Below are 18,382 nucleotides of genomic sequence, written 5' to 3' on the forward strand. Positions count from 1 at the left end.
CACGTTGTCGGAGATCAGGACAGCCAGATTCTCCTTTTTTAGGCCAAAACATGATTTTTGGCTTTTTTCATGCATTTGGTCTAAGGATATCTAGTTTGCCATGAATTACATTATTATTATTATTATTTTTTTTTTTTAATATGTTGCTTATATATGCTCCATTTGGCCATAACAAGTTTATTTAATATGGTAAGTTTGTTCACCGCCACCTAAGACAAAACTTTTTTTTTTCAAGTTGTCGAGTGCACGTATGTTTTCCTTTATTTTCCTTTTGTTACCATGGTTATGCTTACAGTTTTTCCCATTTTCTCTTATTGCTATTGAATAACAATAAGGGAAAATCGGACAAATCAACTGGGTGATGATGCTGATGACGCGCGAGTCCACGGCTGAACTCTGGCGTGTTTTTTTTTTTTTTTTTTTTTTCAAGCGGCTGATGTAATTTAAGGCTTCCTATCAACAGCTACCTGTGTTCATGAACAAGCCAGGAGTACGTTGATAGGGTGCTGTCTATGGTATTACCGTATATTTTGTTATGATGAGTCATTGGTAAACTCGTTTTCCATCCCCCAAAAGCGATCGTTCTGGTTGTTTATATTTATGTCGAGTGGGAAAGAAAAATGTCTAGAGCAGTGTGATTGAACTGTAGGCCCGCGCGCCAGTTGATTTAGTGTGGCCAGCGTGCACTCATTGATTAATTTTATATGAGGAAAAAAATACTTAAATGATATTCAGCAAAGGTCAAGTGTGTGGAATAATAACGATTAGCTTGTTATGACATTGCTGCTACAATAACATAATGCCTGCAGAGCGAAAGTCCTTCCCCATGGTTATGAAGTAGGGACGTAGGTATATGGTACACGTCATGAACACGGCCACTTCTTTGTGCCAAGAACGTTTTCATAATGTGTTGTTAGTATTTTTGCATTCACTCCTGAACCCACCAATCTCAGTTAGTGTACATTGGATTGGGGTCAGGTTTCAGATGAGGCGTCGGGAGCTGTATGGCCTTAGGCCTCGTTGCCTAGGAATTACTGTTACAAGCAACTCTCTTCCACTGTCGGTATTCTCACACTGGAATTGAATTCTCTGAATTCGTTTCCGTTTTTTGGCCCAGGCGAAGGACTGACGAAGTACGTGGCACTTGTATACACAGATCGCCACTCCAGTAGTCCGCTATAGCCCAGTGCTCAGTACACATCGTGTAATATTTGGTAAATTCTGAAGTGGAATAATATAAACTTTGGGTTTTTTTACTGCCTGTTTTTGGGTCTTTTTGTAGTGCGTTTGGCCGTTTTGTCTTATTTTTTTGTTGGCTTTGGCCTTTTTCTGCTTCAGTAATCTGGGAACCCTGAGTGTACTGCCATCAGTTCCACCCACCACTCACTCTGCCTTAGTGCTTCATTTTAAGTTTAAGGTACATCGCATCTCTAAAGTCCATGTGCGCAGCGCTTCTTATAAAGAACTATGCAAAATGTGCTTTATTAAAATGAATTTTTCGATGTTTATTCATCAGTTTAGTTTGTCATCCATAATCAGTATTATCATTATTAGTAACATTTATAATTCCTGTGTGCACCGTTACCTAGTGAACATAAAAGAAGAAAAACACAAACCTCAACACACTTAAGAAGAAAGTATCCTACACAACACAATTAAGTAAATCTACATAAATGTTAACTTGAGCGAAAATCAAGTTGTATGGTAATAAATAAATTCTACAAAACAAATAGTTTCAGTACATAAGTAACAGAAAAAAAACAGTAGGAAATATAGATGTAAATGCCAATGACACCGTGCAGAGCATAAAGAATAAAAAACAAGGTTTCCATTGTTACAAATACTGAACTATTAAAACTTACAGCTTACAAGATACGACGCGGAAATAAAAGGACACAAACCAGCTACACTACAATGATGGTGCTGATGACGATGATGACGGTAATAATAATAATTTTAATGATAATAATAATAGTAATAATAATAATTAATAATATATAATAATAATAATAATAATAATAATAATAATAATAATAATAATAATAATAATAACAACAACAACAACAGTACCACTTCACTATGTTTCGCCTCAAGCGGGGAGCAGGGGTGGGAGGGGCACAGGTCTTTCTTCTTTTTCATGCAGTTTTCTTTTTTATACCTATTTAGCATAACCACACTTCCAGCCTCCGCTGGTCCCCCCTACCCTCTCTCTCTTAATCCTTCCCGACGCCGCCCTTCCTCCCAGTCGGAAGCTTTCATCCTGCTGATAGGTAGTAAAGCCTGTGTGAAGAAGTGAGTGCTTCACCAACTTTTTTCAGTGACATAATTTGATTGATGTCTATGTTGAGAGTGGACGTGAATTACGAATAAAGCAATCCGTGGTTCTCTGGGCTGAGTCATTCTCGTGCTGCAGGATGGACAGGTGTAATGGTGTGTTGTTATTGTTGTTGTTGTCGGTGGTGGTGGTGGTGGTGCAGCACAGGGGAGGGTTCCAGAAGGCTGCTCCATAACCAAGGAATTCCTGCCTCTGTAAAGTTCTCTGATCTTACCTACTGCTATTTGTACTCCACGACATACTCCCACAAGTCAACAGTTATCTAATTATCACTGTGGGATGAACGTTCACATTAGAATGAGCAGCAGTTTTTCTTATTGAACTTTTGGTGCTGCATGAACACAGGAAGGGAAATGATGTGTTCAAATATATCTTGTTTACCGTTGGGGTTTCATGGCGTAGTGACAGTCTTGGGAACCCAGTGTGTGTGGGATACCAGCGGTCATATCCCATACAAAATACAATAAATAAATAACGTTATGAAAATAATTCACATCATAATTCTTTAATACATACTGGCGTGAACATAAGGTGGTTAAATAGAGCAACTTTACAAAAAAGATGGGGAAGATGGGGAAATAGACCAACTTTAAAAAAAAGAAAAAGGGCCCTCGTGGCCCAGTGGGTAGAGTGATGCACTTTGAGTTTGGCGTGAGGGAAGTGAGGGGCGCGTAGGTTCGAACCCCCCTCTCGGAACTCACAAAAACCTTGAAAGAGCATCCCTCCATCACCATGTGTGATGGAACTGCCCACGGGGAGGAGGGGAGGTGAGTGCGCAGCACCTCCCTACCCCTCCCCAGGGGAGGAAGGCACCGCCTTACCGGCCCCCGGGAGAGCAAGGGAGGTGAGTGCACAGCGCTTCCCTTCTCTCCCCTACCTAACCCTGGCAAGTCTACGGACTACCAGGCAAAAAATAATAGGAATAAAAAAAAATAAAAAACAAAAAAAAAAAAATAAATAAATAAAGGTAAGTGCATAGCACTTCTCTTCTCTCCACCTAACAGAATAAAAAAATATAAAGGTGAGTGCATAGCACTTCCCTTCTCTTCCAACCTACCAGGCAAAAGATAGAAAAAAAAATAAATAAAGAATTAAAGTGAGTGCATAGCACTTCCCTTGTCTCCGGCAAAAGATAGAAAAGAAAAAATAAAGAATTAAGGTGAATGCATAGCACTTCCCTTGTCTCCTAACCTACCACGCAAAAAAAAAAATAAATAAATAAATAAAATAAAATAAATAAATAAATAAAGATAAATAAATAAATAAATAAAAATAAATAAAAACCTCCTTACCACCTCGGACCTCGGGAGAGCAAGGGAGGTGAGTGCACAGCACTTCCCTTCTCTCCCCAAGTCTACGGACTGCCAGACCAAAAAGAATAAAATATATATAGGTATAAAAAATAATAAAAGTAATAAAAAAATATAAATGAAAAAATAAGTAAATAAAACAAAAACAATAAAACTCCTACTCCCCCTCAATAAAACTGACTGAGTCTGGCAATCAACAATAAATAATAAAAATAAAACAATACCAACTGACTGACCCTGACAACCCCAAAGACCACCACCCACCTGGGAAGCACGGGAGGTGAGTGTGCAGCACCTCCCTACCCTTCCCAGTCTCCCAGTTTGACTTTGACCACCAATCTGACTCATCCTACCAACTCCAAAGAGCAACTCCAACTGTATAGACCACCACCACCACCACCCTTCTGATCTCGGCAAGGTGAGTGCGTAGCACTTCCCTGGACTGACCCTGACTGACTGACCCTGGCAACTCCAAAAACAACCAACCTGACTGACTTACAGATATGTAATCACCTAACTGACTGGCCCTGGGGAGCATGGGAGGTGAGTGTGCAGCACCTCCCTACACTTCCCAGTCTCCCAGTTTGACCTGACTCATCCTGGCAACTTCAAAGAACAACTCCAAATGTACAGACCAACAGTACCTCCTACTCTGTGTCCCACTCTGACCCTGATCCATACATCCCTACATCCTACCCTGTCCTGGCTAGGTGAGTGCGTAGCACTTCCCTACCACCTGCCTTACTGACCCTGGCAACCATAAAAACAACCAACCTGACTGACCTACAAATCTTACTGTAATCTGGCAACAGACCACCAAACTGACTGACTCTGGGGAGCATGGGAGGTGAGTGTGCAGCACCTCCCTACCCTTTCCAGTCTCCCAGTTTGGCTTTGACCACCAATGTGACTCATCCTACCAACTCCAAATGTACAGACCAGCACCACCACCCCTCTGATCTTGGCAAGGTGAGTGCGTAGCACTTCCTTTGACTGAGTTGGCCTGACTGACTGACCCCCGCAACTCCAAAAACAACCAATCTGACAAATGTTACAAATGTAACCTGGGGAGCATGGGAGGTGAGTGTGCAGCACCTCCCTACCCTTCCCTACCCTTCCCAAAATAAATGAAAAATAAAAAATAAATAAAAACAAAAATAAATAAAGTAAAAACAATAAAACTCCTACTTCCCCCCTCAATAAAATGACTGAGTCTGGCAATCAACAATAAATAATAAAAAGAAAACTTTACCAACCTGACTGACCCTGACAACTCCAAAGACCACCACCCCACCTGGGAAGCACGGGAGGTGAGTGTGCAGCACCTCCCTACCCTTCCCAGCCTTCTAGTTTGACTTTGATCCCCAATCTGACTCATCCTAGCAACTCTAATTGTACCGACCACCACCAGTACTCCCCACCCTGGCAACTGATCCTGGCAAGGTGAGTGCGTAGCACTTCCCGTGACTCCTCCTGGCAACTCCAAAGACCCACTAGCCTGACCGCCCCTGGGAAGCACGGGAGGTGAGTGTGCAGCACCTCCCTACACTTCCCAGTCTCCCAGTTTGACTTTGACCACCAATGTGACTCATCCTACCAACTCCAAATGTACACACCACCATCACCACCCCTCTGATCTTGGCCAGGTGAGTGCGTAGCACTACCCTTGACTGACGGGGCCTGACTGACTCATCCCGGCAACTCCAAAAACAACCAACCTGACTGATGTTACAAATGTAACCTGGGGAGCATGGGAGGTGAGTGTGCAGCACCTCCCTACCCTTCCCAGTCTTCCACCAACCTGACTTGAATTATGACTGGGGAGCAAGGGAGGTGAGTGTGCAGTACTCCTACTATCCCCACTCTGAATACCCTATCACCAACCAATTCAGACCACCAAACTGTCTTAGAAGAACAAGAACAGAAAGCAACGCCATCAGAGGAAGAAGAAGCAGCAGCAGCAGCATTACCGCCATCAGAGGAAGAAAACAAGAAAAAGAGGCAAAGAAAAAGTATTACCACCACTGTTATCGGAGGAAGAAACAGCAGCGTCACCGTCATTAGAGGAAGAAACATATATATGTAAACTACGATTGGTCAAACTTTCTGTGGCACCAGGCTAAGTTCGACCTGTGATGGGTTGTGTTTAGCGACGCCTTGAGATGAGAGGGAAAAAAGTTCCAGGGGTTCATGAAAGGAAAGTACGCTAACAGGGGACTGATTGTGAAAGTGCCAGGCAAGGCTGCTGCTTCAGACATCCACACTTCAACTTCAACTATGCATGCGAGAATGTTGCTGTATTCTTCCTCCTATTCCTCCTCCTTTTTTCTTCCGCACAAGACTGTCTTATTACTTCGTCCAAAGGCGGCAGTTCTTGTATAAGACTTGCAAACCTGTGTCCACTCATCCCAACTATCCAGAAATATATCTAATCTTCTAAAGGTCTGGCATCACGTGTTCAAGAGATTTATGTGTATTTTTTTATTTTATTTATGGTGGTGGTGGTGGTGGTGAAGGTGTAAATCTAGAATGAGAGTGAGCGTCTTTGTGTTTCCTCCACCGGGACGAAGAAAGAGAACAGGGATTCCTCATACTCCAGGAATTGCCTTTGTTTCCAGAAAACATTGAATAGTAAAGAAAAATTATTATTTGCTAGTTTTATCAAACTTTCTGTGGCACCAGGCTAAGTTTGACCTGTGATGGGCTGTGTTTAGAGATATCGCAGTTTTTCACACTTGAGAGTATATTTCACTCTTATAATGAACGTACAAACAACAGCAGGAAACCAAAATAATGCCAAAAATGGAAGCATGGATTAAAGGATGCCAAATGTATAAAGACATTAATAGTTTTAAATACTGAAGGAAAGACGGTAATTGTCTTTCTTGCTACACATTTATATTTAACAAGTGAAGACAGACGTAGGTTGAAAACCAGCCCGGGAAGGAATGTCTGGCGCGTGGCGCTCCTCAAGGCGTCTTGCCTCGCCGGCACAACAATACATAAAGGACTGAGATGTGAATTAACACTGAAAGAACACTGGCCGGTGAGGTGCTCCTGCAGGGCCGAGGTGGACAGGTGTTTGTCCAGGATGCCTCGTGTTACTTCTCACCGCGTGTTTTATCTGTTGGAGATTATTACACTAAATATGCTGCTGCTGCTGCTGCTGCTGCTGATGGTGCTGCTGGTGGTGCTGCTGCTGCTGCTGTTGCCCTCGCTGATCTTGCTGCTCTTGTTGGTATTGCTGCTTTTACTTCTTTCAACAATAACTACGAGAACAACTGCTTCTGCTACTGCTGCTGCTGCTACTACTACTACTACTACTACTACTACTACTACTACTACTACTACTACTACTGCTACTACTACTACTACTACTACTACTACTACTATTACTGCTGCTGCTGCTGCTGCTGCTGCTGCTGCTGCTGCTGCTGCTGCTGCTGCTGCCGCTGCCGCTGCTGTTGTTGCTGTTGCTAATGTTGTTGTTGCTGCTGCTGTTACTGCTGATGCTGCTGCTGTTGCTGCTGCCGCTGCTACTGCTGGTGTTGCTGCCGCTGCTGCTGCTGCTGCTGCTGCTGGTGCTGCTGCTGTTGCTGCTGCTGCTGCTGCTGCTGCTGCTGCTGCTGCTGCTGCTGCTGATGCTAAACTTTACAAAAGTCACCACTGCTGTTTTTGCCATCGTTCGTGCTGTGCCTCTAATCGTCGTCGTCCTCGTTCTCATCGTCGTCGTCGTAACAGTAGCATCGCCTGTCAGAATAAAAAGACTATATATATATATATATATATATATATATATATATATATATATATATATATATATATATATATATATATATATATATATATATATAGGTACTAGTAGTTGATAACTTTGTGATATATAAATGTTTTATAGCAACGCGTTTCACGAGTTTGCAATTACAATTAAGATCGTTTACTTTATTTCAACTTATATTCAATTCCTTTATAGTGTCTGGCGGTAATACATAACTTCAAAACAATGTTATCCAAGAATACTCTTGAAATTTAGAGCTTATTTCGTACTATTTTTCTGTTACACTTTTGTGTACATGCATTTTTTTTTTATCATAGGAAATGGAAATTTTTCTGCTAATATAAATATTACATATTACAAACATTAAAACGTGCACAACATCCACGACTCTGGGTATTGCAAATGTTTAAACTTTTTGTATTTACAAGCCCATTTATTGTAAGGTGATAAATAATTAAACTGCTGGTATATATATATATATATATATATATATATATATATATATATATATATATATATATATATATATATATATATATATATATATATATATATATATATATATATATATATATATATATATATATATTCAACGGTATTGCAGAATGCTCAAGCCTATAGTTTATAGACATAATGATTTTATCTCATCATCCTGTTGCCAGCTGCATCACGCTCTCAAAGACGATATCAAAGATTCCTGGTCAGAGCTCCAGTGTCATCAACTTTCAGACTCCCCAAAATTTAGTGAATTCCTCGAGTACTGACATGTCACGATCACACGTGGATATGGATACTTGGGCAGTGTGTGAGCTTTCAGTGCCTTCATGGGAGATCATATATAAGAGAGAGAGAGAGAGAGAGAGAGAGAGAGAGAGAGAGAGAGAGAGAGAGAGAGAGAGAGAGAGAGAGAGAGAGAGAGCACTGCTAATAATTAGTTGGGTAACGCACAACATGCCTGGCGTCAGCGGGGATCAGGTGCCAGAACAGGAGAGAGTGGGAGGCTGGGAGTAGTTTCCTTTGCAAGAAGACATTCTGATACACGTAATGAATTGCAGGTTTAGGTATTTATAGAAAGTGCAGTCGTTATCTCCTCGTTATCTCTACTTTGCCGTGGAAATCTCTCTCTCTCTCTCTCTCTCTCTCTCTCTCTCTCTCTCTCTCTCTCTCTCTCTCTCTCTCTCTCTCTCTCTCTCTCTCTCTCTCTCTCTCTCTCTCTCTCTCTCTCTCTCTCTCTCTCTCTCTGTACCTGCCTTGGACAGTAAGCAATTAGTTGTTCTAGTGGCGGTGTTCCTGAAATAGAAATACTGAAAAGCACACTCCATCTTTTAATACCCAATTAGCGTGGCTTCCTGATGGGAGGTACGGTAGAGCACGCTTTCGTTTGTAAGCCAAGGGAAAGTAAGCGTCTTTCCTCCTCAGACCCTCACTAGCGCCAGGATTAGCTGTGTGCCGGGGAGTGCTGGTGAGCCGTGAGTAATGTTCACTCTTAGATACACGTGCAATGTAATGTATCTCCCTGTCATTATTTTTGTTTATTATTTATTATTATTTATTATGTTTATTATATTGATACTTGTTTTTGTCTTTTTCCTTCCTTCCTTCCTTCCTTCCTTCCTTCCTTCCTTCCTTCCTTCCTTCCTTCCTTCCTTCCTTCCTTCCTTCCTTCCTTCCTTCCTTCCTTCCTGCCTCCCTGAGTGCCTGCCTGCCTGCCTTCCGTCACCCTTATATTCCTGTTTTTCATTTTATCCTTCCTTCTCTCTGCTATATATATATATATATATATATATATATATATATATATATATATATATATATATATATATATATATATATATATATATATATATATATATATATATATATATATATATATATATATATATATATATATATATATATATATATATATATATATATATATATATATATATATTCTCTCTCTCTCTCTCTCTCTCTCTCTCTCTCTCTCTCTCTCTCTCTCTCTCTCTCTCTCTCTCTCTCTCTCTCTCTCTCTCTCTCTCTCTCTCTCTCGGGAGTTCGTTGATGAATTGCCATGTTCTCATGACTCTCTACCAGTATTTATTGGTGTTTCATCTTTTTCTATCCTGCATGAGTCTGCTCCCGGGAATTAGGTATGGTAGTTGTACGGTGATAAATAATATTTCAGTGCGATCTTTGCTATATTTTCCTATATCTATGAAAGCTTTCGTTACTGTGGAGTGTGGCTCGAATATTATTATTGTTTTTTTTTAATATGAATATTTTCGTTATATTTGTCCAGCACATTTTTGTTTATGCGCTAAGAAAGAAAGTGACCATTTAAATCCCGAAGTTTAATTTAATTTGTATAAAGAAGTTTAAATTAGAGAGCGAAATGAAGAAGGACTCCTTAACGTGTGGGAAGTGCCTGCCAACCTACTATGGAGGGTATGCTGCGTAAATCATGATTGTATAGGAGCGTGATGTAACCTGTTCACACTGATACCACTTACAGACAAGCCTTCAAGTACCTTGGTATTTCGTAGTAGTGGTTTAAATAATGTTTTGACTTGTTTAGATAATCATCAGAGAGAGAGAGAGAGAGAGAGAGAGAGAGAGAGAGAGAGAGAGAGAGAGAGAGAGAGAGAGAGAGAGAGAGAGAGAGAGGGACAGGTAGGCAGGAAGGCAGACGGTCAAACAGACAGGCAGGGAGGCAAGCAAGCAAGCAAGCAAGCAAGCAAGCAAGCAAGGAGGGAGACAGACTAACGGGGGGGGAAAGAGGTGGATGGACATACAAAAAAGAAAGAAAGAAAGCAGGCAGACAGACAGGGTGACAGGGAAATAGTCAGGCTAACTTGAAGAGGATAGGCAGGCAAAGAAGCAGGCAGACAGGCAGGCAGGCAAAAATAGAAGGCAAGTAAGCAGACAGACAGACAGACAAATAGACAGAGGGACAGACTGAATTAATCAGTGGGATATTAATACAGCATAATGTTTGCACAATATAAACGTATGCCTCTTCCGTCACTCGTATATTCTTTCGTGATAACAATTACTGTAAGCGAAGAAAATGCAAACATAGTGACCTAACTATATTTTTCTCTCATGGCCTCGTATTTACGGTATGCCATTTTTCGTGCACAATACGTAGTTGTCATTGATTTCCTAAAACTACTAAATATACCAGAAGACAGACCTACTGACCCATACTCGTAAATATTGTTCCATTCGTAATGTTACAATACACACACACACACACACACACACACACACACACACACACACACACACACACACACACACACACACACACACACACACACAACATTAATACAAATAGATGCGCTGCAACAAAGCAACAGAGATTGGGATGCTCATTCTTACAGAGCATTATAGTGAACATGTGAGGCAGAGATAAACAGACAGACGCAGACAGACAGATTGATTTAAAACACTTAGTAACATGTACTTGTTATAAGCAATTCTAAGTGACCATTACTTTCCCGTTCATTCCCATTCATTGAAGCATTTCAGTGTTGAGACGCAAAGGTAGTGTAAGTGTTGAGGCAGCGGTGGTAGTGGCCCCTTCACCTCGCAGCGAGGCAGGAAGGGGAGGCGAGGGACACCAGCAGTGACTGGCCTGAAGGCGCCTTGCGTCCCGCCTCCTCTGTGCGACCCTCTCCCTTGATTGCCTTCATGCATCAATCGCAACATGACTTGTGCTCCTCCTCTTCAGTCTCACTTAACTACCACCTTCATAATCTAGACACCGCTGAATGTTGGCAAGCTTTACATTTATTATTTTTGCTTCTTTTTATTTTCTTATTTGATCTTGTTATATATGTAATGGTGTTTGTTCGTTTTATTTTGTTGCAGCTGTTGTGCATATTTAACATTCTCAGCGTTTGAAGTGTGTTCTGTTTTCAGTGTTGTTTTCCATGTATCCATGTGTTCTTGCTTGGAGGAATTTGACACGTTTTATTTATGACATTTCGTGTTTTTGTTCAGTATTTATTCTTTCCTCTTTTGTTCATGTGTATGTTGTTAACTCATGCAGTAAATGATTTCTGGTGGTTGTGTTTATGATGCTTCATTTTTAGCTCTTTTTAGAATAGTGAAGCTGCATCACTTTTTTATGTGGATGTTTTGATATTTTCAGGAAAGGATGGCAGGTGGTGCCGCGGTGAACACTCCCAACACATGCAGGAGGAAAGTGAGTACCTGCTTCATTACATCATGTGCCCTCTATTTTGGAATTTTTTTTTATCATTTCAACGGAAACCTGTCACTGTTGCCTGCCTTTCTCCTGTCAGCTTCCCACGAATCTGTGAAGGAAAGAAACGATGTGTTTTTATGCTATCGTGTCAGTAGTGTTATCCATTGAAGGATTAGTTTAAACCTTTTTCCAATGCGTTGTTTTTGTCTCCCATTTTTCTGCCTTCCTAGGGTATATATATGAAAGAAGACAATGTAAATTTAGTTTATAATGTTCATTGCAACATCTTACAGGGAAAAAAGTCCTTTGAGGATTAACCGAGAATCTTTTTCAAAACTATAATTTTTGTATTCCAGTCTTCGTGTGCTTATTTTAATTTATGCATAGAGAAAAGAAGGATACGAAATCATATGTTTTCTATAATGGTGTCATCTTTTTGGTATAAATATTTACTTAGAGATTCAATTGAAACCTGACAATTAGCTGTCATTTTTGCGTTCGTTTTATATATATATATATATATATATATATATATATATATATATATATATATATATATATATATATATATATATATATATATATATATATATATATATATATATATATATATATATATATATATATATATATATATATATATATATATATATATATATATATATATATATATATATATATATATATATATATATATATATATATATATATATATATATATATATATATATATATATATATATATATATATATATATATATATATATATATATATATATATATATATATATATATATATATATATATATATATATATATATATATATATATATATATATATATATATATATATATATATATATATATATATATATATATATATATATATTTTTTTTTTTTTTTTTTTTTTTTTGTATGTACGTATATATGAGTGAAGAAAGGAAAGATGCAATTACAAAAAACTTTCCACAATAACGGGAATATTCACTTGAGGTTTTTTTTATGTAAATGGAGGAGGCAGTAGACACCTGCCGAAACGATAATTACTCCCAGTGAGGTCTAAAGCACTGTTCAGGGGGTGCTGTGAACTTATCATTAAACCCAGCTGTGACCTCACTGAACGTTTCCATTTGTGTCTCACAACACAAGGGGGCAGTCACAGCCTGCCCTCTAAAGACAACTCTCTTCCTCCACACAAAACTACAAGCACCTAATAACACACACACCCTTCACTCAAAAATTTTAAAATCATGGCGACTTCTACACCAGCCTCGGAGTCCCCATCTGGGGAGGGGACCATAAATGTCCCCAGGTCGGAGTGCCTTTTCGTCGACGACCCTAAGTGTCTTGACACCCCCCTCAAGTTTTTCTTCATTAACTTCTGCAACATTCACGGTCTAAGATCTAATTTTCAATCTGTAGAACACCACCTCTCCTCTTCTAAACCTCATCTTCTTTTCCTCACTGAAACTCAGGTGTCTGAGGCAACTGACAGTAGCCCCTTTTCTGTTCCCTCCTACTTTCTCTATCCTCATTTTCGATCCAAAGCTGGATGCTGCGTTTATGTGCGCAGTGACTTAACCTGCTCTCGTGCCCACGCTCTTGAATCTTCCGAGTTTTCCACCATCTGGCTACGACTACAGAGTCATTCTCATACTAAATTTATGTGTGCTGTATACCTCTCTCCTAACATCCTCTGACTATAAGAAATTCTTTGACTACTTAACTTCCAAAGTGGAACACATTCTGACTCTCTTCCCTTTTGCAGAGATCTCCATTCTTGAAGACTTCAATGTTCACCACCAGCTTTGGCTTTCCTCTCCCTTCACTGACCATCCTGGTGAACTAGCCTACAACTTTGCTATCCTCCATGACCTAGAGCAATTGGTGCAACACTTTACTCGTATTCCTGACCGTCTTGGAGATACGCCCAACATTCTTGACCTTTTCCTGACCTCTAATCCTTCTGCTTATGCTGTCACCCTTTCTTCTCCGTTGGGCTCCTCCGATCACAATCTCATATCTTTATCTTGTCCTATCACTCCAATCCCTCCTCAGGATCCTCCTAAGCGAAGGTGCCTCTGGCGTTTTGCCTCTGCTAGTTGGAGGGACCTGAGGAGGTATTTTGCTGATTTTCCTTGGAATGACTACTGCTTCCGTGTCAGAGACCCCTCTTTGTGTGCTGAGCGCGTAACAGAGGTGATAGTGTCTGGCATGGAGGCGTACATTCCTCACTCTTTTTCTCGTCCTAAACCTTCTAAACCTTGGTTTAACACAGCTTGTTCTCGTGCTATACATGATAGAGAGGTGGCCCACAAAAGGTACTTAAGCCTTCCATCACCAGAATCTCATGCACTTTATATTTCTGCCCGGAACCATGCCAAGTCTGTTCTCCAACTAGCCAAAAATTCCTTCATTAACGGAAAATGTCAAAACCTTTCAAGATCTAACTCCCCTCGTGATTTCTGGCATCTAGCCAAAAATATCTCCAATAACTTTGCTTCTTCTTCTTTCCCTCCTCTACTTCAACCAGATGGCACCACTGCTATCACATCTATTTCTAAAGCTGAACTCTTTGCTCAAACCTTTACTAAAAACTCTACCTTGGACGATTCTGGGCTTGTTCCTCCCTCTCCTCCACCATATGTCTACTTCATGCCACGTATTAAAATTCTTCGTAATGATGTTTTCCATGCCCTCACTGGTCTAAACCCTCGGAAGGCTTATGGACCTGATGGGGTCCCTCCTATTGTTCTCCGAAACTGTGCCTCCGTGCTTGCACCTTGCCTAGTCAAACTCTTTCAGCTCTGTCTGTCAACATCTACCTTTCCTTCTTGCTGGAAGTTTGCCTACATTCAACCTTTTCCTAAAAAGGGTGACCGCTCTAATCCCTCAAACTACCGTCCTATTGCTTTAATTTCCTGCTTATCTAAAGTTTTTGAATCTATCCTCAACAGGAAGATTCTTAAACATCTATCACTTCACAACCTTCTATCTGATCGCCAGTATGGGTTCCGTCAAGGCCGCTCTACTGGTGATCTTCTCGCTTTCCTTACTGAGTCTTGGTCATCCTCTTTTAGAGACTTTGGTGAAACTTTTGCTGTTGCCTTGGACATATCAAAAGCCTTTGATAGAGTCTGGCAAAAAGCTTTGATTTCCAAACTACCCTCCTACGGTTTCTATCCTTCTCTCTGTAACTTCATCTCAAGTTTCCTTTCTGACCGTTCTATTGCTGCTGTGGTAGACGGTCACTGTTCTTCTCCTAAATCTATTAACAGTGGTGTTCCTCAGGGTTCTGTCCTGTCACCCACTCTCTTCTTATTATTCATTAATGATCTTCTAAACCAAACTTCTTGTCCTATCCACTCCTATGCTGATGATACCACCCTGCACTTTTCCACGTCTTTTCATAGACGTCCAACCCTTCAGGAGGTAAACATATCACGCAGGGAAGCCACAGAACGCCTGACTTCTGATCTTTCTAAAATTTCTGATTGGGGCACAGCAAACTTGGTATTGTTCAATGCCTCAAAAACTCAATTCCTCCATCTATCAACTCGACACAATCTTCCAGACAACTATCCCCTCTTCTTCAATGACACTCAACTGTCCCTCTCTTCTACACTGAACATCCTCGGTCTGTCCTTTACTTATAATCTGAACTGGAAACTTCACATCTCATCTCTAGCTAAAACAGCTTCTATGAAGTTAGGTGTTCTGAGACGTCTCCGCCAGTTTTTCTCACCCCCCCAGCTGCTAACTCTGTACAAGGGCCTTATCCGTCCATGTATGGAGTATGCTTTACATGTCTGGGGGGGTTCCACTCATACTGCTCTTCTAGACAGGGTGGAATCAAAAGCTTTTCGTCTCATTCACTCCTCTCCTCTAACTGACTGTCTTCAGCCCCTCTCTCACCGCCGCAATGTTGCATATCTATCTGTCTTCTACCGCTATTTTCATGCCAACTGCTCTTCTGATCTTGCTAACTGCATGCCTCCCCTCCTTCCGCGGCCTCGCTGCACAAGACTTTCTTCTTTCTCTCACCCCTATTCTGTCCACCTCTCTAACGCAAGAGTTAACCAGTATTCTCAATCATTCATCCCTTTCTCTGGTAAACTCTGGAACTCCCTGCCTTCTTCTGTATTTCCACCTTCCTATGACTTGAATTCCTTCAAGAGGGAGGTTTCAAGACACTCATCTACCAATTTTTGACCACTGCTTTGACCCTTTTATGGGACTGGCATTTCAGTGGGCATTTTTTTTTATTAGATTTTTGTTGCCCTTGGCCAGTATCCTTCCTACATAAAAAAAAAAAAAAACAAATATCAGATCTTCTAGTTTATATGTCTATTTATCCTTTAGTGTGTTTTACCGTTATGTAGATTAATACTATTTTGCACGTTATGATAAAGTGTCCTTGGAAACTATTACTGTAACACATTTCATTTTGTGTGAATTTGGTTTCCACGTAAAAAAAAAAAAAAAAAAAAAAAAAACTCTCCTTCTATGGAAAAAAGATATTTATAATTTCTTTGTTCAATTGGTATTGATATTATTTTTAACTCTGATTTCCCGGGAAGCGTTACCACCATGATATTTGTGACCTAACCTAAGGTAACTTTTTAGCGTCATAACCTTTGTTGCAGCTTTATTCAAGTAAAATCAAAGAGAGGAAAGCTTGTATAGTTCTGTGAAGTGTTCTTATTTGTCTCTGTGTGTGTTGATTGTCGCCTTGAAAAGTCAAGGTGACGTGGGCCTTGATGACTAGAGCCGGCCCACACTATTTGTCTCCCTTTTTTTAGAGGCTCGTCGTTGTAGATTTCTGAAAATATTAGTTTTCCTCACGTTTTTATTTTCCTTGTCAGCGAATGAAAGATAATTTATGATTTTCTTAATCATTTAGTAACGTATTTAATATCTTTGGAGGGATCATTCCCGTAGCGGAGCGAGGGGGCTCTATTTTTGTTAGCGCACATCTGTACACCCCACCGCTCCCGCCTGGCCCTGGAGGGCACAACGATGATTTGGCCAGGAACACCTTTTGATGTCCATCGTATATAAAAGTTTCGATTTCACTTTCGGAAACACTTCTTGGTAACTTTTGAAGGCGTATCTTTGTTATTTTATTTAATTTCTTCGTCAGACTCACCTTTTTTTGCTGTATTTTGCATATTTCGATTTATCGGCATGTGGGCGAAGGTTTCTGCCTCGCAACTCGCACAACTATCGCCTCATCACTACAGATCGAGCTCGAACGCACAAAATGCGCCAATTATTTGCCATAACTCACTTCATATACGGGAAAGGGTTGTGGGAAGAAGGTGTTGTGAGGAGTAAACATAGGAGAAATTAGTTAAATCTAGAAAGGTAGCTAGCTCAGGGAAGGTGAGAAATAGCTTAAGTATTTACCACACAAAATGTAGCAGTATTTTGAATAAAATAGACTTGCTTAGAAGAATAGTGTGTGTAGAGAAATTTGCTATCATTGCTTTAACTGAAACTTGGTTAGATATGTGAGGAAAAGTATTTAATCCAGAGGTCAAGATAGATATACATTGTTCTATAAAGATAGGGAAAACAGGAGAGGAGGAGGTGTCGCGTTATACGTTAGGGACACATTACAGTGTTGTATTAACAGTAGATTTAAAACAGATAGGAAAGCAGTAGTAGTACAGCAATGTACAGTAGTGGGAGTAGTGTACAGATCACCGACCAGTACAAAGGAAATTAACACCTCACTGTGGCAGGAAATAAATAGAGCAAGCAGGTACAGTCAGGTATGTGTGGTAGGAGATTTTAATTTTAGGAATATCGACTGGAGTCTGATGGTGGGTAAGAAGGAAGCAGAAATTTTCAAGGTAATTCAGGATAATTTTTTAAAACAGGTAGTCGTAGAACCCGCAAGGGGGAATAATATTCTAGATTTAATTCTTACTAACAGGGAGGAAGCAGTCACGTAGGTAGAGGTTGAAGGACAGCTAGGTAACATTGACCATAGGGAAATTAGGTACAATTTAAAATGGGAAGAAACTTTTAGAAGCAAAAACACTAGTAAAATACTTGACTTTAGGAGAGCAGAATTTGAGGAATTAAAAAGGTACCTCCAAGGAGTTGACTGGCAACGGATGCAGGGTGAGGTCAGGTCCGGGACGGATTTGAGAGAGATAAGGCAAGATGTGAGAGGTGAGGTGAGGTGTGAGGGTGTAGGACAATAGGAGGTAAGATGTGTTCCGAAGGGGCGGAGGAGAGAGGGAGGGGTATATGGGTGTGAGTATGGTGGAATGTCAGGTCGAGTAGATGAGGCGAGTAGATGAGGGAGTAGAGAGGATGGTAGGGGCCGAGATGAGGGAATTAGGTGAAGTAAATGTAGATGAATTGTATAAATATTTCGTAAAGTTCATACAGGTCAGTTAGCATATATCCCGTATAGGGCAATAAGATCACAGAAAAATTATCCTAAATGGATGACTGCTAGATTAAAACATTATATAGGGTGGAAGAGAAGTATATATAGGACATTAAGGGCAGGTGAAGAAGTTTTAAGGTCACAATATAATGAATTAGTTAGAACAGTCATGAAGTTAACGAGGAAAGCTAAGGGCAATTATGAATTAAGTGTAGCCAGCCATGTGAAGACGGATCCCAAGGGATTTTATCAGGAATAGAGGACGAAGAATAAGGATACTATAGGTCCATTAAAGGCAGCAGATGGGGAACTGGTTAGTTCTGGGAAGGAGATTAGTAAAATTCTGAATGAGTATTTT

At 40.2% G+C, this 18,382-nt stretch overlaps 1 protein-coding gene across 6 annotated transcripts in view; it reads left to right on the forward strand.

The window, feature by feature from the left end:
• The window catches only part of LOC135116399 (uncharacterized), a 294,907-nt gene extending 283,096 nt beyond the window's left edge, over positions 1 to 11,811 (forward strand). For all 6 annotated transcript variants that reach the window (XM_064033836.1, XM_064033838.1, XM_064033840.1 and 3 more), the window contains one exon: positions 11,562 to 11,811. In XM_064033836.1, the coding sequence (XP_063889906.1) occupies positions 11,562 to 11,589 (28 nt within the window). In that variant the 3' untranslated portion in view covers positions 11,590 to 11,811. The remainder of the gene's footprint in view (positions 1 to 11,561) is intronic.
• Positions 11,812 to 18,382: the final 6,571 nt, after the last annotated feature.

The sequence above is a fragment of the Scylla paramamosain genome, chromosome 31 (assembly GCF_035594125.1).
Source record: "Scylla paramamosain isolate STU-SP2022 chromosome 31, ASM3559412v1, whole genome shotgun sequence".
NCBI lineage: Eukaryota > Metazoa > Arthropoda > Malacostraca > Decapoda > Portunidae > Scylla > Scylla paramamosain.